We start from the raw sequence: 26,520 nt of genomic DNA, 5'->3' as shown, positions 1-26,520 counted from the left end.
GGCGTTCTAAATTCAAGAACTGATTTTACCTACCACTGTCTTTGATTTTTTCGTTTATTAATTCCATGCATGTCTTCAATAATTTCACTAGGGATTCCTCTAGAGACTCTTCTTCAAACTTTCTCCAATGTACATTCCATCTGGACTTTCTCGTTGGATTTCTGCAAGCATTTCTTCCAGATTTTTTTTTTTCGAAATACTATCCAGAAATTCATTTAATGAATTCTTTAGGATTTTATCCACTGATTGCTTCAGAAATTCATTCAGAAATTACTGCAGACATGCATATATGAATAACTCCCTGGATTCCTTCAGAAATTTCTCCTGGGAATTCTTCAGAAATTTATCGAGGGATCTTTTCAGGAATTTCTCCTGGGATTGTTTCAGGGATTCCATCTGGGGCTTCTTTCTGAATCTCTCCAGAAATGTATGCAGAAATTCTTTCCGAAAATCTTCTTGAGATGATTTTAAGAATTCTTTCAGGAATTTCTTCCGAAATTTCTTCGGGGATTCTACCGAGGAATTTTTCAGCAATTCTTCTAAAGAATATTTAAGCATTATTTCCCAAGATTTCATCAAGAAATTATTCAAGCATACTCTCCGAATATTCTGCAGGGATTTCTTCAGGAACACATTGCGGCATTTTTTCATGATCTTCTCCAAAGATTTCTACAGGAATTCATCCAGGGATTCTTATAGTAATTTCTCTAAGGATTCCTTCATGATTTCCTTCAGGGGTTCCTACAAGAATTCCTAAAGTGATAACTAAAAAAAACTCTTCGTGGCATTCCTTCAGGTTTTTCTCCAGGGTTCCCTCAGGAATTTCTCTCGAAATTCCTTCAGCAATTTTTCCAGGGATTCCCTCAGAAACTCCTCCCGGGATTTTATCAGGAATTTCTGCCGAGATTTTTTCAGGCATACCTCCCGGGATTTTATCAGGAGTTCCTCCCGGGTTCCAATCAGGAAGTTTCCGTGGGATTTTTTAAGAATTTCGCCCGAGATTCCATTACGAGTTCCTATCTGGAATTCTTCAGGAATTGCGCCTGGGATTCTTTTAGGAATTCCTCCCTGATGTATTTTATCAAGATTATCTCATTGAATTTGTTCAACAATGTTTTTGGTATTTTTTCAAAAATTTTCCCGGGATTCCTTCAGTAATTCCCTTACAAATCATCTTTTGGATTTTTTTTCAGGAATTTCTTCGGAGATTCTTCCTGGAATAGCATCTGGGATTTCTTCAGAAATTTCTCCCAGGAATCTGTCAGTAATTCCTTCCGGGATTCCGTCATGAATTCCTGCTTCGATTCTTTCAAGCGTTTCTCTCAGTGTTCTTTAAGGAATTTCTCCCGAAATTCCTCCAGAAATTCCTTCGGGATTTTTTTTTTCAGAGATTTCCTCCTGGAATTCTTCCAGGGGTTCCTCAAAAAATTCTCCAGGGATTTGTTCAGGTTTATCCAAATTACTTGTGGAAATCCTTCAGGAGTTCCTTCCAGAATAAGTCTTGGAAATTCTTCTGAAAGTTTTTCCAATGACTTCTTTTAGAATTTCTCCAAGTATTTCATTTAGAAAAATTCCGGCGATTTCTTAAGCAACTTCTTCAGCATTTTTTCAGGTAATCCATCAGAAATTTTCAACTTGCTGCAACTTACTCAGAGAAGACCCTTTTAAAATACCTCCAGGGATTTCTCCAGTAATTTCTATCAGAAATTCTTCTAAAGATTCTGTCTTGAATTTTTCCAGAGTTTTCTTTTTGAATACTATAAGCGATTCTTCCAGGAATTTCTCCAGAATTCGTAATGAAATTGCTTACGGGCTCTTTTCAGGAACTTCTGCTTATGAATTCAAGAATTATTCTAAGGACTCCCTGAGATTTTGAGATTTTTTTCAGGAATACCTCCAGAAAATTCTTGAAGAATTTCTCCTGGAATTCCTTCAGAATGATTCAAAAGTTTCAACAGTGATGGTTTGATGGATTTTCAAAAGATACATTAAGAGATTTTTCCAGAAATTTTCTAGAATTTCTGTTGCGAATACTCAAAAAATTTATCTAATGATTTTTTTTCTGAAATTTCTCTTCTTTACTACATTTTTTTCGACGGTTTGCGAATGATTGAACCATGCTGCATTTGTGGAAATGATGCTTGATTCAAGAGTATCAGCAAAATAAATATTTACTGCTTAGAATATCTTCACGTTGACCTGCGTTGCCGTGACTTTTTTGTGACATATGCTTGGGAATGTATGAAAACATGCTTCTCTCCACAAATAATAAAATAAATGCTTTATCCTGAAATACATCCGTTATATTCCTTCAGGATTATGCTCTGAGACTAATTTCTGAACCTTTATCTTTGAAATTCCTTCTGTAAATCTGTCTTCAGCTCCTGCAAAGATGTATTGAAAACAGTACCACTGAATGTTCTTTCTTAGGTGTAGTTGATCATCGGAGTGAAGTTGATCACTATCAGATCCACATTCATTGTCCACAAGGGTTGTACAATTTTGTTTCAATAGTTGAACTGTTTGAGCTTTGTTGATGATTTTATAATAATTTATTTGCTAATCATTCCAGGTTTTTCTTGGAAAAATACAATTCATTCGTAGAAATTAAAAATCTCTATCATGACAAACTGTTTCTGAAACTACCGCCTCCAATATCAAAGCCCTGTATTTTTGATGATGTTCTAATAATTCATTGTAGGTTTCCTGATCGTAGTTTAAAGGTAAAACTGAGGTTCACACATCATGTTTTCATTCTAGAACGCATTTTTTTCGAAGGGATAGATATTTTTAAGAGAAATTGCCTGCTTCCAGGCTTTTAAAGGCAATTACCTAAACTTTATTCCATTTTTATTTTTAACTTAAGAGCAGACTTGTTAGAATCCTAAAATGGCAAACTTTTACACCTACTCACGATTTTGAGCGAACGAATCTCTTCGTAAATAAAAAAAACGCATATGATCTTCTTATTTTAAGCTTATTACAAATGAGAAAGAAGTTTCTGTTTGAAGCTTGATTCTGGAGATTTGTTCACTTGTCCTTAACAGGTACACAATTTGTGAAATCTAATTCGGAATCAGTAGTATAAAGTTTAGCGTGCCAATTGATTTTCGTATCTTGGAACACATTTTCGATTGTTGATCAACTTAACTCCGGATTCACGGTTTTGATAGAATCGATAACTCATTGCTTGTGTCCGAGAGGTTTGAGATCCGCTCATTTTTCATGTGCTGAAGCACACTCATTACTTTAGATTCCAATTATGGTCTACGGCGAAGTGTGCATGTCAAGTTTGATTAAAAATATCGTATTTTGAGCTGTTGAACGATAGCATTGCAAAGTGTTTTAGTAGTAACTCCCCGATGGCCTACCAGAATTAGCTCCGGAGTACTCGAATACTTGGTCTGTATATCTAGTGGTCCTAGCTTGATGCTGCAGTGAACTCTGATCAAAATATATTGAAATTGGCCCATTGGACTATATATAGGTACGAGTTCTGATTACGCTCCAGGCAGTGGCGTAGCCATGAGGGGAGGGGTTAGGGTTAACCCCCCAGACCCAAAATTTCTAGAAAATATTTCCAGTATAAAACGCTTTGTGACGAAAAAATGTTTCGGCTGCGCCGCTATTTTGAGCCTACGACTCAAATTCAGTGTATCGTGATTTCGGGTGAAATTGATCAGTGGGGTAAAATTGATCGTCGTGAGGGCCATTTTTATTTGTTAAAAAATATCGCTTTAAACTTGAAACCATTTCTGGAGCTCGATTTGAATAGATCGTATGTGCTTTCGTCGATATAAAATTCGATCAGTTGGATTCGCTTCCTATAGCGGTAACTGTTGGAATTTAACAAAATTATAACATACAGCCGATTCCTTACAAAACAGGCTTTCGGTTTTACCATTAAAAGTCACCGAAATATCATCCATATTGCTATTATTACTAAAATAAACTGATCGAATTTTATATCGACGAAAGTACATACGACCTATTCAAATCGAGCTCCAGATTTGTAAAAAAATGTCCGTCATCTGGCTCAAGAGTTATTGTATGATGAGTTTACATGTTTTACAGTCAATTAGTCACATATTTCTGTATAAAAATCAGTATTTTCTTAAACTGCGGGTTAGATGAACTTGAAAGACACTTTAAAACATTTGTTACGGTAGCTGTATCGCGTATGTAATGAATATTCGAAAGAATGTTTCTAGCTGCCAAGTATTCGTTAAACCAGATTTCGTCATCCAAAGTTTTATAGATATTCAAATTTATGCATAAAATTGAACTTTTCCGGAAGTTACAGCATATTTATCATGGAAATTGCATATTTTCAGGCGTTTTTCTAGATTTAATAAACTTCAAACTTAAATAATTAAAAATTTAATAAACTTGTAAAAGTTTTGCATAGCTTTTCATACTCCGGGGTGGTTAATTCAGGAGAAAAAAAAATATTTACCATACGTGCAACAACATTTCACTGACTGATCAATTTCACCCCAAAAGTATTTTTTTCGATTTTTTAATTCAAATGATATTTTTTGTAATAAAATGATTTGCAGTAGAATTTTCAACCTCGTAGACTGATGAAAACCATGGTCGTACTTGTTTTAAAGCATTAAATTTTAACATATCGATAAGTATTTAAAAATTTGTTCGTCAAAAACTGCGAAAAGTGATCAATTTCACCCGAAATTACGGTACTTATTTCGAAGACCCCTTTATCAAGAAGACTTGCAGCACGCTGCTAAAAATCGGGAGTCACTGTTAGCAGCGCCACCACGAATGAAAGTGGCACTATTCATGATAGTGTGTGTAAATCTTCATACTCGCACCAATACACTCTTACACTTTTATACAAAGGTACCACCTTAGCTCAGCAGGCGGCGGTGCCGTCGGTGACGCTTGCCGTTAGTATGGGAAAACAACAGAGTTCCATGTCTTCTTGATAAAGTAGTCTTCGCATATTTACTAAATGTGAGTGTCAAATAAAAAATCACGGACAAAAATAAGTCTTGTTTGGAACAACTAACATGTTTTGTTGTTTTAAACTTCAATCCGGTTGCTTTCAAACTAAAGTACTTGGTTTAGAACAAACTTTCATATCAGTTGTTTCTACTAATAATTTGTTATCATGAACAAATTCAAATATAGGCTATTTTGAACAACCACGTTTGTAGTTTCAACAAAAATATTAGTTTGTTTCAACGAAAGTCGTCAGTAAAATCAAACGAGTATTTTATTCAACGCAAAAACAACGGACAATACGGTTAGAAACATACAGAAAAACTTGTAGTTAGAAGACACAGAATGTTGCTAATTGACAAATTGAGGGATGAATTTTTGAAAAAAAATCGCGTTCTGGTGGGATTCGAACCCACGACCCCGTATTCGCTAGACCGGTGCTTTAACCAACTAAGCTGTTTATGTTCTGTATGTTTATGACATACCAGCTAACCTGGTAAATGCCAGTAAAGGGCAACATATATCATAATACGGTTAGAAACAAACTAATATTTTGGTTTGTTACACATTTGCTGTCCTACCGCCTGGGCTTATCTAAATTCAATACTTAAGGTTTGCCTTTTTCAATGTTACATAATGAGTATAATGAATAATTCTTAAACATTTCTAAATGACTACCGTTCCCTTTTACTGATATCAACAAAAAAATGCTATTGTAGATGATCTAAGTTCGTTTCGAAAGTGTGTGGTCGCCTTAACTGGTTTTAGATTATTTGGAAGACAGAAGCTCACAACACCATTAACAAAGAACGACTGGCTGTAGGAATGCGGAAATTTTATGTGCCTCTATCTCTAAATGGTGTTAGTTTAGAAAAGAGGAAATTCGGAGCTTTTGTTTAATGATTTAAAATGAGTCATACAGCACCTGAATTTGTAGAACTTGATAAAAAGACACCCTAAGAGGGAAGCCTGCAGATGAGAAACGTGGGAAAATCGGGAGAGATCATAAATATATCTAAAGTAAGCATTCAGAGCGACCCGTAATCTGTCTACAGAACTTATTGCTATATTCGTGTAAATAAAGTCTCCATTTGTAAAACGAGGCAGCAGTAAGGTTTTGAAAAGGCGCTTTTTGGTTTCTATATCCATGTGCTTTGTTGTAATGTTCAATCGCTTAAGAGAATAGTAAATATTCGAACATTGTGAGTTAATATGTCCATCCCATTGTAGATTACTTTTGAAGAAGACTCCTACATTTACCATGCGATCAAAAAATTTAACCTGAACTCCATCAAATACTAAAACAGGGTTATTTGGAGGACGTCTGAGCCTACTTAAAAGCAGTGCCTTCGTTTTTTTTTTTGCGGATTTACTGGGAGTGAATTTTTCCGATACCACTGCATGATTTTCTTCAAATCGTGACTAATTTTATTGGCCATACTGCGAACATCAAGTTCTCCGTTCAGGAATCATTTCCAAATGTCGCTGTGTCCAGGTATAGATCGACAACAGTGATTCTAGAAACCCATATCTTTCGTTTGAGGGCAACAGAATAACAATCGATGCAGAAATGGATTGTGTGACCTTTTTCGTAGCGCCGTTCCAAATTTATTTTAGCACAAACATTTTTCTTATCGAAAGTTAGGAAAAATACAAAAGTCAAGCATCATACCAAAACAAGGTATTGACTGGTTATCCTGGTATTGATAATAGCTTATTTTGGTATTATGTAGGTATTGAGTCACCAACAAAACATACCTTAACGAGTTATTGATTTGGCATTGAGGTAGTATGCAATTATTCGAAAATCACTATTAGTATGGAAAAAATAACCAATTGTTATTTAGGTATTGTCATACTTGATATCGTTATTCACGTGGTATGTACAGAATACACACCAGTTATAATTTAAGGTATTTCACCTCTTACGGAGGGTTTTGTAATACCTGCTAATTCAGGTTGTAGATATTGGGTTTTGCATACCTGAGTTCGGTATTCTACAGCTATTTCTTCTGCTAGGGAAGGATACAAATGACATTGTATTCACAGAAAATAAACATCCAAGTTAGATCAAATTTCCTTTTTCTTCTTCTTTTTTCTGGCCAACTAGCACCGTTCGGTGCCAGTTGTGCTTTTACGTCGGGTAGGTCTATGAGCTAAGCCTTAAATTCCGATGCCCATGGAGACAGCCACCACACCTGAGGCCCTAAATATCTCCGGCTTTACTTTCCTTCCGAAGGATGATGTGATCACGGATTTTATGTCTAAGAAAATCCCATCGGCGTCGAGGGGAATTGATCCCCGACCGACGGGGATGAAAGGCAACCACGCTTACCACTACACCACCGACGCCGACAACAAATTTTCTGTTTATTGTAAGGATTCAATTCAAAATTTGTTTACGTAGGCCAACAAACATTTTTTCCATTAAATAGATAAATTAGTCACACAATCGAGTAATCCTAGTACAAATCAACCCTATCCCGCCCATGACTTCTGTTTGTGCTTAAAAATACATTTAATTACTTTTGCTCAAAACGGTAGAACAAAATCTTATTCTCTATGCATAAATTATTGTCCAATGCCATTAGAACTAAAATCAGAGGTGGTACTCTGGAGCACCACCAGGCCATTGGAGAACTTTATTTCATCATTTTTCTTGATAAATACGTTCATAGCACAGGATTCTTTATTTGACAATCCGTAAAAATCACTTTCTCAAACACTTTTAACACGATTAGAGACAACTCTGAACTTCTACGCCTCTACGATTCTAGATTGGGATGCAAGTAACGAATACATTGGAAAATTACTCGTTTTTTTGCACGCCATATGCCCAGCGGTGCACATGTGCACCATTCATATTGCATCAAATTGAGGTTTTACTTATGTGTCCTTTTTTTTGGTTTTATTAATGTGTATTTTAACTTAAATGCTAATTCTACACTACTTATATTTCCGTTCTTTTCAACGTTTGACTACGCGAATAAATAATAAATCTATTAGGAAACTTTTTTTTATTTCATTTCATTAAGATAACTATATCATTAGTTAAGTCGTGAAAGTTTGCCATTATTTTTTTGTCCAAAAAACTCGGTTTTCGTGGCAACTTTCTTTGACAAAAACATTGAATTTGTATGCGCATACTTGGTATAATGCCATAGAATAAATAAAAACATGTGAAATTATGGTTAACAATTAAAAACATTCAAAAATCTTCATTAATTTCAGATATACAAGGGTTCAAAATTATGGTGCTCTACAGACACCATGGGCGGGAAAGGGTTAATTGGTGGATTCAGCTGAGTCATTAGGGGAGACTGAGCAGACTTGATCCCTGGGGAGACTTGTTCCCCCCATATTTTCTCGGAATCAAAAACAGATTTCTTCTAGCATATTTTTTCCAAAACTACATCTTGACAGACGACAATGTTTTGGTTACAATTGATTTTGATTGTGCATTGCATTATTTTTCAATGGCTGATGGTATGTTTGCAGTCCTTCAGAAATCTTTTAGGTGACTCCGAAAAATCTCAATAACTTTGTAAAAATTGAACCAAATCGTGTCAAAATTTTACAGCACATAGTGTAAATAAAATACTATCAAACGTATTTATTCAAATAAGGCTGTAATATAAATATTTTAATTAATGCAGCTTGGTATAACAACAGTGACATTGGGAGACATGATCCCTCGAGGATTACACACACATTATACATGTGAAAAATAAAATTCTATTTGGATGCCTCTATTTACTCGGAATTCTGGTATATTCAATGATAAAACGTGTGAGATAATTATTATTTTATCACACCATAAAAAGACGGATCAAGTCTCCTCATTTTCAAAATACAGCATAACCTTAACAATTTAAGGAAATCTTATAATTTCAAATTCACCATATTTATTAAAAATACAAGAAAACTAAAAATGAAAATGAATGAAGCTTCTGGAGTTATTTCCCTTTAAATTAATCATGTGGCCCATTTTTGAAAAATACATCACAAGACATGCCTCCATAAAAACACAGTTTTGAAAACTTTAACAATAATTCAAAGTCCTTCTGTTGTGTATAAATTTGCAATAGATGTTTACCTTTCATTCTGTACGAAAAACGGATAAAGTTTTGTGTTTTTCTCGAAGTTAGAGGCAAATTAAGAAAAAGGGATCAAGTCTCCCCAGTTTCCCCTACATTGCAGACAAATTCAAACAAACGCCGACTGGTGACGACACAGCTCTTCGCAAATGACACTTTCAGGGTTTCCTGTGCGAGTATCTATAGTCAAGTGCCACTCTCGACGAGAAGAACGTGCGGATCAATAGTTTGTATGACGGTCATAGCCAAGGGTTTTGTTTACATAATTCTTCCGCCTTCATTATTATCATTGTTTCGCCGGTGCGGTTAGCCCTTTGGTGTCCCTTTTGTCCACTTCAAGAATGAAGTACTATTTATAGCCCAGGGGGTGATAAATATATGAACAACAAACTGGTAACGGAACCGACAATTTATGGTTCCCACGCATCTCTTCTTACAATACTTTGAGTTGGCGCTTTTGGTCTACCGACTTTTAAATGACGTTATACATACTTTACTTTGTTTCTACATTACACCAGAACTTTGACAAAGCCTTTACAAACCATCAATGAAGATCTATAAAACGACTGTACTTCACTTAGCACATAACCATATAGAAACGCGTTAACATTTTGAGAAGTTGTTGAACTCCTACTTCTTAGCCTTACTAATAATATCACTGTTGATGATGATGAACCTGGGCGTGTTAGTACAGTGTATCAAACAATTGTCCGTACAACAATTTTTTGGTCGAAATAATTTTTCATTCAAATGTTCCTAACTTTTTTGACGTATCAAAAACGTTGAAATATCGACCATCATATATTAAAGCTCCATTGCTAAAATTTTGAGCGAGATCGAATAAGTTTCTGAAAGTTATAGAGCTTTTAAAAAAACTTATAAGATTTTTGAACACATATTTAAATCATTATATCTCAGTATGTACTCGATGGAACTTTTTCAATTTTTTGTGTGTTACAGCTGATACCTTAGGTTTTCATTTGCAGGTACTTTTGAGGTGTTATGTTTACTACAAAACATATAAAAAATGTGTTTATGTAGTTGACGATGTTCAAAAATTTACCTTATTTTGCACATATAATCTGCCAAGCGTTTTCCACCAATAAAAGTGCATTAACTGAACCAAAAATACATAGGACCTACTCTTCATATGTAGTTTAGTAGGTCCTGTATAAAAATATTACATTAAGAGAGTTAAAAAACGTTGAAATCTCTTGGTACTTTCATTGATCAAAATATGATGAATTTCCAAAAGGCACTCTGAACATATACAGATTTTTCACATTTTTTGTAGTGAATATAAAACCTCAAACGAAGCTGCATGTGAAAAGTGGAAAAAAGTATCATCAAGTACACATTGAGATATAATAGCATAGCATAGCATAGCATGAATACTTGCACAAATCTTGGATGGAGTTGCAAAGTTGAATATTTCCATTGACATTGCTGATGTCGCTACTATCTACAATGTCATAGATTCACTCAGCTCCACACACCTGGCCAAGTCCTTGCAAGCATTAATAAATCCCTTCATCAACTTAGAAAGAGCCCAGAACTGAAGCATCTTTCAATAGATGAAAGGATGTTGAAAATAGCGAATTTTCAACTTATATGCAGTAATTATACTGAAATAGAATTATTTATAAATAAATAATATTGGAAAGATCTCACCAATTGTTGTGGGGTTTTTGTGGTTCAATGCCGATAATCTAATTGTCTTGATTAATGTTCTTCTCTGTCAAGTACATATTGAGATATAATGTGTTAAAAATGTGTTCAAAAATCTTATAAGTTTTTGTAAAAGTTCCATAATTTTCAGAAAACTCATTCGATCTCGCTCAAAATTTTACCAATGGAGCTTTAATATATGGTTTATGATGGATCAAAATTTCAGCGAATTTGATTGACGTATAAAAAAGTTATGAACATTTGAATGGAAAATTATTTTGACCAAAAAATTACTGTACGGACAATTGTTTGATACACTGTAGAATACCTGAAAGTAGAAGAAAATCGGTTATCTTCTACTGAATATAACGGACATATTGTTTGATAAGAATTTAGGTGTAAAAACTAAATGAACCATATAGAAGATTGAGTTATTGTTTAGTTGGTATAAAAAACTAATAAGAAAATATAACATTAATGGCCTATCATTTGACTTCAAAACAGAGGATCTGCAAAACCTAGAAGAAAAACCAAATTTCCGTTTATAATTCTCTGATTATACAAAGATTATGATAATTGTAAATGCATCACCGCTTATGGTACTCATTCCAATTGATAAAGGTTAAAAATAATTCATCACTCCCGAAAGCTTGCTTGAGATTCTGATTTCCCACCAATATCGGTCGAACTGCTCAGTTCATTGGCTGCGGTTGAATGCAACTTTGTTGCCTTATCATCGGTGCATCGAACCCTATCGAACCTATCGATGCTAAACTCCATGTTTTCTTGAGGAGAGATTGGTATAAAATGCACAAGAAAATCAGCAACAGGTATTACGGCCCTTGCAAAATTTTGTGATTTACATACAAAAAAGCGTTACGAAGGGGGGGGAGGAGAGTTATAAAAAATAGCGATCTTAGCGTAACGCCTGTCTTGAACTGATCAAAAGTGTGTCCTATGAACTTATCCACCGATGAACCGAATTCATCGCGGTCCGAAAATTTTGACACTAGAGCGGGGCCATTCTTAATCAGAATTTTTTAATTCTGATTGGGAATGGCCCCACTCTAGTGTCAAAATTCTCGGACCGCGATGAATTTGGTTCATCGGTAGATAAGTCCATTGTGTTCGGAAACGGCACTGACCCATCATGTCCCCTAATCAATCTTGCCTCAACATACCACACGTATACTACAGTCACTGTCCGTCAAGAAACATAAAGGGAAGGCGCTGGTGGTCTTCTTAGAAATGAACTACTAACTGATAACATCGCCCATAAGCTCGTCGGTCTTCTAATCATTGATAATGCATTGCTACTCAATATGTATTCTATGAACACAAATAGTTGTTCAGATTGTTCGGACGCTATTCTGATAAATAAAATGCCAATTCAAAGTAATACCATGCTGATAGTATGCCGCACTGGCACTGTAGATTTGATCTGCATCGCGGTACATATATGCATTTGCATCTGTGTGAGTTCATACGGGTATCGAAGTGTTATGGCATGGCTAGGGCATAGGTTCACATTGGTCGTGGATTGCCGATTGATAGGTGAAGGATGATGATTGTATTCAACGTATGAGATAGTTTATCAATCAACCGAACACCAACCGATAGCCGTTACAATAAGAACCAAGCATTCGTAAGCGAAGTCATATCTGGTTAAAACCACATTATAGCAGTATAGCAGTATATCTGAAGCTTTCGAACACTTTCGAGGATGATACACCGGCTTATGGAGTATCTTTTAGTAGATTGACAATCAGCAATATAAATCGGCTTTTATGGCGGCAGGCCTCCACTACGCCATATGATCCCCAATGGCGATGAAGGTGATTGTTTTGTGATTCACCTCAAAATACATCTACGATAACTGATAGCATACAGCAGATTCCATTCGAGGCCCACTTCTTTGTTCATGTAATAGCCCATCAATTTTGTTGCATATCTTGACACACGCTTCTGTTCCCAAATCAACCGAATGGACACCCAGACGAACTTGACGCATTTAAAAATAACTGATAAAAAGAAGTGTGACCCACGCCTTATCATTATCCTTTTCCTTGTCTCTGATTTTCAGATTCGTGATAGACGAGAATATCAACCATACCGGCATATCATTATTTGCGATTTTCGATGGTCACGGAGGCGAGTATGCAGCTGATTACGCCAAAACGGTGCTGGTCCGGAATCTGAACCAGAAGTTCACCCAATCGTCCAATATCGCCACGGCAAAGAATGTTCCATCATCGGCAGCGCTTTCAGACCTCAAGGACACTAAAGATTGCAGTAAGACCAAAGACGACTCGGACGACGAGGTGAACGAACGACACAAGCTCAACTCTAATCCCACCACAACCACCTCAGCCGCAGCAGCAGCCACAGCGAACGGCGGCACTTCTCTAACGCAACGTCGACAGAGCTTTCGGAAGTCCAAAACGGAGGACGTTGTAGACAAAACCAGTGGTAACAGCATCGGTAGCGGGCCGAACAATGGCAACAGCAACAACGCGAACCATCAGTTGGAGACCGATCTGCTCAGCAAGTATATGGGCAATCAGTCGCCGATGCGGCAGATCACGAAGGAGAATTTACTCAACGGAACGACGGGCCAGCAGGGTTCCGCGTATCCGAAACCCAAAACGTACGAAGCCAAGTGCTACGTGCAGAATGGAAGTATTAACTATGGCAAGATCATCACCGACGAAGTGCTGGCCGCCGATTACGATCTGGTCGAGATGGCGAAAAAGGTGGTAAGTATCTTGCTTAGGGGGTGACACATCGATCGTTGATTACCGTTCATTTAAGTTTGTGATCCATGTAATATAGAAGTTTGTCAAGAATTTGTCGAAACTCGGTATGCGGCTGCTTTTCTCCATCCTCGATCACACATGATGGTCGCCAGATCACGTGCTACCTGGTCCATCTGGTCTTTCTCGCTACGTTTCTCAACTTTTTGAACCAATTACATCTACAACATCAACTTTGTAGGGTTACTGTATGGCATTCTTGAAACATGTCATATGTACCTACTGCATCCTTCCAACTTCCATCCGGTTCATGCTTCGCCGCTGAACGCTGTTTTTGTTTTGCAAACTGCCGAAGATTGCTTTTAACACGCGTCGATCCTTGCAGGTCGTCCTCGATGATGGTCCATGTCTCCCGTTCGTAGAGGACTCCTGGCGTTATTGGCGTTTTATATAAGATGCAGGTAGACGAATTCCTCCACTACTTTGAAGATATCCCTGTCTATCGTGACATTACTTCCTAGACGAATTCGGTCGTGGTCAGTATCGCCCACTACCACGTACTTTGATTTTGACGCATTCACCACCATTCTGATTTTTGCTGCTTCGTGTTTCAGGTGCTTGAACAGTTTTGCCACCTTTCCAAATATTCTGTCAATATCGCCCACAAAGCATAACAATTTACCGGCTCGTCACATTGAACATTCCGTTCCAGGGAAGGCGAGGGAATCCAAACAGAATCTCTTACCTTGTCGGAGTCCTTAGTGAGGTTCAAATAAACATACCCATCTTACGTACACGCAGAAAAATAAATTGTAAACACAATTAAGTTCTAGTTCAAATCAACCAATTTTTCAGTTTACTATAGCGACAAACTGAGTTCTAGTTTAAACTGAACTGTTCTATTAGTTTGATTATACAAATATTTTCATTTGTCGAAATTTTTGACAGTTTGTTGAAACAAACAGAGATATGGTATTTTTAACATGAAATAATGGATTGATTCAAACGACTGCACTTTTGCAACTAACAAACCCGGAATGTGATTGTGTTGGTGACGGCAGCTGCAGCGGCAGCTCGGAAATCTATTTTAGACCATCGGTAAGCGGATGGGGAGGAGAACGACTAAAAAAAAAGACAAAAAAGGCGAAACCGGGCAACTTTTTGTGGATGCTGCCGTGAGTACCTGCGCGCAGTGCTGAAAAATTCATTTCGTCATATCTAAATTCAATCACCTACTGCTCATTTTGGAGGCTGAACCTGAGAATATGGTATATGGAAGACTTGTGCAGCTATACCAGTTCTGCTAGAAAGTCACGGAAAAACCGCTATTTTTCGAATATTTAAGGTAAATGTCACGGACTACCTTTGAAAAAGGCCAAATGATATTCACGGTGAATATCATTTAGCATTTTTCAAAGGTGGTCCGTGACATTTACCTTAAATATTCGAAAAATATCGTTTTTTCCGTGACTTTCTAGCAGAACTGGTCTAGCCGCACAAGTTTTTCATATACCATATTCTCAGGTTCAGCTTCTAAAATTAGTTGTAGGCAATTGAATTTAGATATGACGAAATGAAATTTTCAACACTGCCTGCGCGTTATTCACTACGGCCAAAGCTGCACTTGGAAGTTGGCGTGATGGATTTGCTACACCTTCTTCGTTGTGGCGATGTTGGGGTAAGCATTTTAAAGATGTGTGAGTGCTTTCGGACCATGTTTATGGTTTTTATTTTGTTGAAACAAATGAAATTATTGACGTTATATGAAATGATGGTAATCGGTTGTTTTGATCGATAAACTCTAAATGAAAACAAAGAAATACAACTCTGGAATAAGTAAATTCTCAGTTTGAAAATCAACCATGTGTTTTATTGTTTTAAACAAGCGCCATTTTTCTGCGTGTACTGTCAACTATCATACATGGGTAATTCTCGCTGAGACCGGCCCACTATTTACACCTTGTCTTCAAAAATGTTTAAGGTGCCGATTTTCTGGAAGCCCTCGCCTAAAAAGTAAGAAAAGTGCATTTGGTTACTCAAATTGATAGACCCCCTGTTAGTTAGAGCCACAACAATTTTTGCAGACCCCTCGATTTTGGTCAAATGGTGGCTCACTTAAACCGTTATAACTTGAAAGTTTCTCCAACAACCACCTCAAAACGAATTGTTGTTGAAAAGAAGAAAGATAGAGCTACTATTTACAATAATAAAAAGTTGGGTCGGCCATATTGATTTTGGCCGCCATCTTGGATTTTTATACCAAAACATTTTTTTCACCATGAGGGCAACCACCGATTTTCAAAATTTTTGCATCAATTGAAAGCTGGGACATTTATACATAACATATCAAACAATTAGAGATGTCTTTTTCTTCTTTCAAAAGTTATCTGCCGTTTTGTAAATTATGTCACTTTTGCGCACTGGGCCCGGTGCCGGCCGTTTACATAAATGCAGAGTTATTTCGCAGTGTTTACGAACACGAATTCAAACTCTGAACCCACTAATGGAAAGCTGAAGGTTTAAGCTTTTCAAAACACTAAAAAAGTTATGAAAATAATGCCCGCATCATTGAGAAACAGTAAAAAACGGAAACGAACCTCCGATTTGGCCAAACTTTGCGGAACGCGCCTTTGTGTATACATGCAGGCGTAAACTCGGATGCTGTTGCATGTCGTTGCCGGTTCGCATGGAAATGTATGGAGAAAACGTGGCTTTATTTACAAAACTGTTGATAACTTTTGGAAGAAGAAAAAGACATCTCTTATTTTTTGATATGTTATGTATAAATGTCCCAGCTTTCAATTGATGCAAAAATTTTGAAAATCGGTGGTTGCCCTTATGGGGAAAAAAATGTTTTGTTATAAAAATCCAAGATGGCGGCCAAAATCAATATAGCCGACCCAACTTTTTATTATTGTAAATAGTTGCTCTATCTTTCCTCTTTTCAACAACAATTTGTTTTGAGGTGGTTGTTGGAGAAACTTTCGTGTTATAACAGTTTAAGTGAGCCACCATTTGACCAAAATCGAGGGGTCTTCAAAAATTGTTGTGGCTCTAACTAACGGGGGGTCCATCAATTTGAGTACCCAAATGCACTTTTCTTACTTTTTAGGCGAGGGCTTTCAGAAAATCGGCACCTTAAACATTTTTGAAGACAAGGTGTAAATAGTGGGCCGGTCTCAGCGAGAATTACCCACATAGCTTTGTGCGGTAGATACTGTAGTATTCTGCTTTGAACTCGATATACAGTTGATCCGTTAGGACTTGATATTCACGGCGTCTCTGAAGGATTTATCGTAAGGTGAAGATGTGATCCATTGTGAACTAAGCTTCGTTGGAGCCGGCTTGATAACTTTCCACGAACTCATTTGTATAGTTTCTCAAGATTTACAAATTTGCGCCCTCTTATACTGGTACGCCCCCATGGAAATTACTTGAATTTTGCGCCTTATACACATAACTTTGATGATTCTTCCTAATCCTGATGACAGTTCTTAAGTTCCTAATGAATAAAGCATATGCCCGTAAGCCTTACTTCTCTCAAGTAGTGAAAATGTGTGCAACCTATCTAAGTTTTCATCATCACAAAAAAGAGTTGAATTTGTCAACAATATCGTATGAAAAAAAAAATGAAAAATTGACAATTTTGACACACCTTAAAACTAGATTTACCCATCTCTAATAAAAACATCCGCCTATCATAATCTATAAATTTAATTGTACCTATTTTTTTCGTCAACCAAACCAATGGAACAGTTACCTACACAGCAAAAAAAATTCTTGTGATCATCACTTTCACTGCACATCACTCGCGTCGTAAAAGTGATGTACAAATTACATTCTTTCCACACAGCAAATTAGCCGCCGTAGCTTGAAAGTAGGTCTAGCAATCGCTAGAACCGGAACGATAGATGATTCATATATAAGTAAAATATTGGCATGGATTCGTACACTGATCCGCTGATTGTGAGGCATATCCCTTACCTCTCGGCTATTCCACAGAGTTAGAAGATAGATTTATCATATGATACTGCTTCTAAGTATCCGTTGGAATGGGTTTGTTGACACTTTCCGGTGCCAATCAGGGTGTACATGATGAGTGTGATAAATGTTGGAAAACGATGTAACCGAATAAAATTACGTTCAAAAATGGGTACATCGCCAGAAATTACGCGCCTGGATATTACAAAATTATTTGCTGTGTACGTTGAAAAATTATACTCATTTTAAATATTGAGTAACATTTTTTCTACTTCTCAAAAGTATAGACTCCATATTTTAACGCAGTGCTATGGAGTTAAAGTTAGTTTTTTTTTTGAGAAAAGTATGTTCATTATCAACCTTCCCATAACATAAGAACATATCACATACTGCATAACAGGTCGAAAAGGTCCCACAGAATTGTCATATTTCCGTAATTCTGTAATTCTCCAGGAGCTCTTCAAGAAATTCCTTCAGAAAATACTCAAGGGATCCGTTCAGAAATTTATTAAGAGATTCCTACAAGAATCACCTAATTCTGCATTTTCAGGGGTTCCTTCAGACCACGGGTTCCCAACCGGTGGTTCGCGGCCCCCTGGGGGGCCGTGAAGCCAGTCCGAGTGGGCCGCGATGTTACCAAAAACTTGTTCAATTTTTATTCTATTTTGTGCAAATTTTACCAATTTATTAGTTTTGTATACCGCCACCCCCAAAAGCCACAACTTTATCAACAAACTTTCAGCATAAAACGCCTTCAGAAGAAAAAATTTTCGGCTGCGCCGGTATTTTTCAGTTATAACTGAAATTGAATGTACGTGACATCATTGTTTACGAAATGTGAGAGTCGAATATAAAAAAAAGGTATCATTGATCGTCGAAAACCCCTCCCACAGTAAATTTCTGGCTACGTCACTGTACCCAAAAAAAACTTGGTTTCGTTCATTTAATTCAATTTTTTTTCCTAAAAATTTCATTGGGCCCAGATGTTTCGACAATTCTTAAAGGGGGTCGCCACCTTAAAAAGGTTGGGAACCCGTGCTTCAGACCTATAGGGTTTTTTTTTCTCAAACACTCCTCTAGAAATTCCTTTCGAAATATCGCTTCAAAAGATTGGTTCACTTTTTTTCGGGAATTCTTTCTGAACCCCTGTAGGAGTTCATTCAGAAATTTTTCGAATGATTCTTTAGAACATGAGTTGTTCCTTTTAGAATTGCTTCAAACATATTCTTTGAGATTTCCAATCTTCTCCTTCACGATTTTTTACTGGTATATCCACCAGTATTTTTTCCTTGAAGTTGTTTCCAGAGTCCCTTAAGAAATTATTTTCTTTTTTAATAATTCCAGGAATTCATCCAGAGTATTCTCAGGTATTCAATTTATTCTCAAGGAATAATTTCAAAATTCTTCCAAATATTAGGGTCTTGTACCATTTGGGCAGGTATATCTATTTTGAGCACTTGCCACTATAACTAAGTCAATTTCATATGGATTGATTTGAATTTTTGTGGAGAGTTAGGCACGTACAGTATCTAACGCTATACAAAAACTTGAATCAATCGGTTTGAAATTGACTTAGTTATAGCAGCAAGTGGCCAAAATAGGTACACCTGCCCAACTGGTACAAGACCCTACTTTAGAAATTGCGTCAAGAATTTGTAGAGGAATTCCTTCAGAAAATAATCAAAGTGTATGTTTTAGGAACCTCCAGCGGTATGTCAAGGAGATCTTCCAGGAATTCCGTCAGAAAATTATCCATTGATTCCTTTAAAACATCTTCATGGGATTCGTTAAAAAATTTCTCCATCATATTTTATGAGTAAATCCTAACAGGTATTTCTTAAGTAACCAGGGAGTAATTTGAAAAACAATCTTTGAATTTTGCATGAATCTTCGAAAAGAATTCTTAACGATTTCCTGAACGATCCTGAACGATATCCGGATGATTTCGAAGAGATTCCTGCAAGATTTTTAAAAGGCATTCCAGGAAGACTATCTGAAAAAATAAACATGGAGGCAGCGATGCCAGATGATTTTCTGTATCACTCGCTCAAAAATCTGTTACCCATACAAAATTTGGGTGGAAAATCTGTATCCTATACAAATGCAAAATCTGTATTTCATATAAACGTCATCTGTATAGATGTTCAAAAATCTGTATAATACAGATAAATCTGTATATATGGCACCCCTGCATGGAGGAACTTTTAAAGAAATTAAAAAAAAATAAATAAAAACGGTAGAAGTACATCGACATAAATCTAAAGGAACCCCTGAAGAACCTCTAGAAAGAATCTGTGGAGGAACTTCTGGACAAATCTCCAGTCAAATTCATGTAGAAACTTCCGGATGTAATCTTGGGAAAAGCCCTAAGGGATTATCTGAAGTTATCCGATGGAAATTTTACAAATAATTCAAGAAGGAATTTCAGTAGAAATTTCAGGACAAATTTCTGAAGACATTCCAATATATGCAAAAAACCTTTTTGGAATGCCTTGGTTCTGATGGTTAATTTTAATTTTTTGAAGCAATCTTTTGTAAAATTACTCGGGGATTTAAAAAAAATCACCTTGCCTATTTATGCATGAATTTTCAAACACCTAGTAAACTTCTGTAAGAACCCAGAAAAACTTCTGTAAATCACAAAGGCCTCTTGAGAAAATTCTAAAAATATTTTTCTTTGAAATTTCCGAATGAGTTCCTCTTAGACTCCGTGGAGAAATTCTTGCGAAATTTTCAATTGAGTTCCTGGAGAAATTCCTGAAGAAATCGCCTCGACAAATAGTACCTGAAGGAGTTCCGGAAAGATTTTCTGAGTAAGTCGCCGGAACAATTTCCGAAAGAATCTAAGAAAGAATTTCTGAAAAAAAATCCATTAAAAAAATGCTAAAGTAACCCTTATAGAAATTTATGAAGGAATCCTCGGTGGAGTTTCAGAAGGAATCCAAAGAAAACTTACTAAAGGAATTTTTGATTTTTTTCAGGGAATATCTGAAGAACTCATTGAAATTTCTTGAAAATGGAGGAATTTTGAGTTTTGAGACATTTTTAGAAGGATCCTCTAGAAAATTCCATGGAGGCAAAATGAATCCATGGAGGAATTCCCGACAAACCCATGGATGGACTTCTTAATTTCGAGCAATTTATGGAGTTACTAATAGAAAACATTTTTAAAGATTTCTGAAGAAATTAAGAAAGAAATTTCTGAAGCAATCCATGCAAACTTTCCTTCAAGAAATTCTGGATGAATGGCTAATAGAATTTCTATAAGACAGAATTAATTTCTGGAAGAACAAGCAAATCATTTCCAGAAGAAAATCTCTGAATAAACCCTTGATAGTTTTTTCAAGTATGTGTGGAGGAATTTCTAAAGAGATATCTTGAATATTTCAAAACAAATCCAACAATTCTGAAACAATCTCGCGGATACTTCTTTAAATTCGATTGCACCCTTAAGAAGCTTATTCTCATTATGGGAGTTTTTTTTTGCTCTGAAGAGCTGCTTACTCAGTAAGTAATTTGAATTAACCTCGTTGACACCACTGGTAGAAGCTGTTTCATTGCCGTTGTCTGCTGCAGTGACATAGTTGTTTAATCCGATGTTGCTTTGGTCCTCCATGCCTATCTTCTCCACGTTACCCATATGCACATTACATCAGTTCCATCACTTAGCTTCTTCTTGAAGGCATTTTTCTTGCTGAAAGAGGCGAGTCTGCTGTTTCAGCTTCTGTTTGTTTTGTTCCACGTTCTGCCGGGTTCCATGCTGCAGCATTACCACCTGCGCTGTTTTCTTCTTCTACACTCATGCACTTCTTGTCGAACCATTTAGTCCATTGACTCCATCCTACGTACCTGACAGTAGTGCTTTAGGATGTATATTTCATGACTGCTTTTACTGTAATGTGTCCTCTAGAGGAGCCACATTAGCTCGTTCTCGTCCGACAACGCTACCTCGAGATGCTGAGGTGTATCCAGTTGCTTTAATCCTTCTATTTAGGTTGTACTGTGGTGAGCGTTAATGACAAAGCTTGATCATCGCCAAGTATAGTGTTCTCAGTCGATTTTAAAGACTCGATAGGTCTTAACGTCGATAATGTCAAGAAAGTGTGGTCGTCTGTCAATCGGTGGTAAATTTGCGATTGCGTCCATTGAGGTGATCTCTGGGTGTATCGATAAGGAAAGTTGTGCTGGAAGAAGGTGTTACAAATGGCCAAAACTGATAAGTCGACATGACATTTTACAAATATTGGGTTGGGAAAGCATTCATCTTTCCAATGAATAACAATATATAACTTTTACCCATATTCTTCCATTCCAGTCAAACTTCGCCGGAACGACGGCCCTAATTGCGGTGATACATCACACCAAGCTGATCGTGGCCAATGTGGGCGACTCACGCGGTGTGATGTGCGACTACAAGGGAAACGCCATTCCGCTGTCGTTCGACCACAAGCCGCAGCAAGTACGGGAGCAGAAACGGATCGCCGACGCCGGAGGGTTCATTTCTTTCAAGGGCGTTTGGCGGGTAGCCGGTATACTGGCCACCTCGCGAGCCATGGGCGACTACCCGCTCAAGGAGAAGAATCTTGTGATAGCAGAGCCGGACATTCTGTCGTTCGATCTGGTGGATCATCGGTAAGTGTTGGACACAGATCTTCAATAACGAATAATGATCATTGTTTTTCATTAGACCGATGTTCCTGATTCTGGCCACCGATGGGTTGTGGGACACCTTCACCAACGAGGAAGCCGTCGCCTACATCCGCGAGCGGTTAGACGAACCGCACTTTGGTGCTAAAAGTATCACCCTGCAGTCGTACAATCGAGGCTCGGTTGACAACATTACGGTGCTGGTGATCGTATTCAAGAATGGGCGATATCAAATCGGTTCATCGAATGGGAACTGAATCGAATTAGGTCCTCTGAATCCTGTCTAATGACCCACTAATTTTTTTAAGCACCTAATTACTTCCTATCACTTGTACTGAGGAGCTTTTCGACATGTCATAGAGAAAACGTACCACATGTGACTCGTGGTATAGTGTTTTATTGACTTGATAAAGTGTGCTGTGTTTAGTTGACTCATTTATAGTACGATCTCTCCCACGTCGCACAGTGGAGTAAACTACGAAAAACTCTGAAAATTTACTGTGCACCCACTCTGTCTAAGATAGAAGCATATGATACTGCTCCCAGATTTGCGCATGGGAATCCTGATTTCACCAGGACCAATAATTTTAAATTTCTGTTCGTGTACCAAATATGCGCTATAGTCCTGTAACGTCCCCGTAGTTAGTCATTTAGTCAGTTAGTTAGGTAATACACGAAGCTCATTCGTCAAACACATCCTATTCATTCGACCTAGAATTTGCTGTAGCTCCTAGGTGCAGTTATTTATGGTCTCTATTGTGGATTGTTTTTATTCTGTTTTCTATTTGAAATCAGTTCCGAATTGAAATTATGCTAACTCAGTAAGTTATTTTCGCCTCATATTATTTAAAAATAAGTCATTTCACAATGTGTTTGTCCATTTAGAAAGCAAAGTTGGCGCTTATTATAAATCACTGAACAGTCGCGGTACGAAGACAAGCGAGCTTTCAAACACGCTATAATCACTGTGCCTGAGCAATAACAATCGGATAATATACGGTATGTAGAATACGGTGCCAAAAAGCAACCAATTTGGGGTGATTGCAAAGCAAAACAGAAGGAACACTTGGATCAAATTTAATAGTAGGCAAATATTTTAGCTTTTACTTCAAATCCATCATAGAAAATCAGAAAACAAGAAATAGCCAGTTTATAGATGCAATCAATATGAACAAAGCAAAAGCTACCTACAGTAAAAACAAAAACACCCGACTTTGTGTTGTTAAAATAACTTGTATCGATTTCATAACGTACATAATGTCAAACATTAATAGGCAAAATGCTACAGCTACAAAATCTGACATATAATATTTTTGCACGAAAATTTGCATAAATTACCATCGAACGTCTTGGTTTGGAAGTAGACCAGAAGATCTTTTACGGTAAATCAATCATCAGTAAAGTTGAATAAAATTTTATTAATATATGTGTAATAATCTGTTTTATCCGAAATGTATAATATTGTTTGATGATATGACCACCAAACAACATAAGATGAGTGATGATGAACCTGGGTTTGTTAGGGAATATCTGTAAGTAAAAAGAAAATCGTGTTAAGTACTGTTCCTTTGAATTCCAAATTTTTAGTGGAATTCAAAGGAACAGTACTTAACACGACTTTTTTTATCTGTATTAACGAGATTTTTAGCCCTAGGCTAGTTCATTTCGGGACCCACGCTTTACTTCCCTTCCGAAGGAAGAACTCACATTTTGAGAGTTTGTCGGGAGTGGGATTCGATCCCAGGTCCTCGGCGTGATAGTCAAGAGTTCTAATTAACACGACTTTCTTTTTTCATAAGATTAGTATTTTACATGAGTATTTTTTGGGAAGTCCAAAAACGTGTATGTTCTTTGAATCTAAGATAATCTAATACAGACGCAGCCAGTACGAGAAAGCATTCTGGAAAGTTATTAGGTAAGATTACGCCCAATTGCTTTTCTTGTCTATATAGAGGCGTGCCGCACAGTGCACAATATTTAAAAGGTGGTACATTCCGGAAATCTGACAGTTTTTTGATTCAAATTCAAATCATTCAAAGGCGTGAACAAAAATATGTAGTACTCCACATCAATTTGATCAACGTAGAAGGACGATAAGAAAGACGTGACATGTTCACATCCAAACATGATGTTTACATTGGTAACTAGCCTGCCTTGTGATATTGTTTGCCGTGGCGTGCAGCATATCAAAGATATGACACAAGCGTCAAAACGCCTAGGTCTACTGGGCAAACTCGTTGTAGGGGAAGACGGGGTAAGACCGCCACCCTTCAAAGCTTAAAAATTCATAATTTAAAGCTGGAAATTAATTACACTTCATTCTAGTGCATCTTATTAACTTATACTGCGCATCTTATTTGAATGTGTTGGCACAGTGGTGTGATCGGGATTACTCCAAGTTACTTACCGAGTAATCATTAAAATCAAATGTTAACATTTTCATAACTTCCCCACAATTTCTCACAATATCATGTTAGGAAATTTCGCAAAGATTGCTTCAGAAATTTGTCCATGAATTTGTTCACAAATATTTTAGTTATATCATCAGAAATCCTCTGAGTGAAGGATTGGTTTAAAAATTCATTCACGGATTCATTTAGAAACCCATCTATAGCTATTCATAATATTCGTTAAATTTTGCATGGATTCCTGGTTTTTCTTCACAAATTCATCTAGCGATACCTTCAGAAAACTTACCAGGAAACTTTCATAGAGTTCTCTCAGGAATGCCTTCGATGATTGATTCTTTGAGAATTCCTTCAGGAATACTTCCATGGATTTCTTTAGAAAATTCATAGTTTATAATTTTCTTCATTTTTTTTGAAAGATTACCCTTGTAAAACCGCCTTTGGATTTCATTCAAAATCACAACAGTAACTCCTTTATAAAATCCTTCTTGAAATCGATTCAGCAAGCTTTCTAAGAATCCCTTTTGAAATTTCTTTTAGAACAGATTCCTTGAAAATTTCCGTCAGGATTTCCTGTAAAGGATCCTCCAGAAACTTCTTTAAGATTTACTCTTAAAAAGCTATCATGGGTTTTATCAGAATTCCTCCATAGATACTTTCAGAAATCTGTACGAGAATTCTTTAAGGATATCACCCATTGATTTCTTGAGAAATGCGTTCTTTGCGTTTTTTTGTCAGGAAATAAAATCTTCAGAATTTGGCCAGGAATTTCTCCAAGGAATTTTCAGATTTTTTTTTATTCTTTATTATTGTGTTTTTTAACTTAATGTTAGAATTTTTAGAAAGCCTTTCACCCACAAACTCCTTCAGAAATTCTTCTAAAGTTTTCTTCTGAAATTCTTCAGAGCTTTCTTCAGAATCCTCTCAAGAATTTCTCCAGAAATTTCCCCAAGAATTGTTTTGAGTTATTGCAGAGATTTCCATTTTTTTCACTATCATAGCGTCGTTTGAAATTTTCAAAAATTTCGCTGCCATGATAAACTATCAGTACTTGCTTTTTTACTGGAAATTATGAAAAAAATTGTTTTTTACATTTCTTTTGCAAAAAAATCTTAAATTTTACAATAATATATGTTGTAGAATTTAAAAAGATATTTACATACCGTAGGAATGACAAAGCTTAAAATGTACATCTTAATCAACATTATTTCTAATAATTCTTCCAAAAACACTCAAACTGTTTGGAAACTTGGGAGTTCTGGTTTGATCGGAGAGGTTTCACAGAACTAGACAAAAGTTTTGAATTTCTGTGGCATTTGCGATGCGAAAATCTCGATAATTTGAAGTATGTAGGTTGACGTAAATTGAAATAAGTAGGTTGAGTATGTTGTTCAAGACTTCGAACATATTTTTACTCGGGGACGGGAAATGACACAGAGTTTTCCCTCTATTTCCTGTGCCAATTTTCATCCGTATACAACAACAATATGTAATGTTGGTTAAGTATGGAAAATCAACGATGTTATTGATAAACATTACTTGCTAGGGATATTAAAATTATAAATTCTGGAGCTCGATTTGAATAGGTCGTATGTGCTTTCGTCGATATAAAACTCAATTAGTTCGATTCGCTTATTGAAGCGAAAGCTATTGAAATTAAACAAAACTTTTACATATAGCCGATTCCTTACTAAACAGGCTTTCCGTTCTACCGCTAAAAGTCCTCGAAAAATGATTAATATTGCCACAGTAACTAAAATTTTTCTATCGACGAAAGCTCTAGAATTAACAAGATTACTTTTCATTAAGGGTATGCGGTATGGGATTTTTTCAAGGCGAAACGAAATATAAATTATCTGTTACGACGCGGTACGAAACGAAACGAAATTCAAAAATGTTTCGTGAGATCGATACAAAATCCGAATTCACTCGATATTTTTCGAAACGAAACGAAATTTTCGAAAAAGTTCCGCGGAATTTTGCAGTAACATTAATTTTGTGCGA

At 36.5% G+C, this 26,520-nt stretch overlaps 1 protein-coding gene across 3 annotated transcripts in view; it reads left to right on the top strand.

The window, feature by feature from the left end:
- LOC109398247 (protein phosphatase 1L) overlaps window positions 1–26,520 on the top strand; it is a 325,961-nt gene that overhangs the window by 124,059 nt on the left and 175,382 nt on the right. For 2 of the 3 annotated variants that reach the window (XM_062850126.1, XM_029852758.2), the window contains exons 3-5: window positions 12,811–13,483; window positions 21,777–22,093; window positions 22,149–23,534. In XM_062850126.1, coding sequence (XP_062706110.1) covers window positions 12,811–13,483; window positions 21,777–22,093; window positions 22,149–22,365 — 1,207 coding nt within the window. In that variant the 3' untranslated portion in view covers window positions 22,366–23,534. Of the gene's footprint in view, window positions 1–12,810; window positions 13,484–21,776; window positions 22,094–22,148; window positions 23,535–26,520 lie in introns of those variants that run through there. The other variant, XR_009997448.1, reaches the window with a different exon arrangement.

The sequence above is a fragment of the Aedes albopictus genome, chromosome 2, assembly GCF_035046485.1.
Source record: "Aedes albopictus strain Foshan chromosome 2, AalbF5, whole genome shotgun sequence".
Lineage (NCBI taxonomy): Eukaryota > Metazoa > Arthropoda > Insecta > Diptera > Culicidae > Aedes > Aedes albopictus.
The sequence above is the reverse complement of the archived record's forward strand: the minus strand, read 5'-3'. Positions and strand labels throughout refer to the sequence as shown.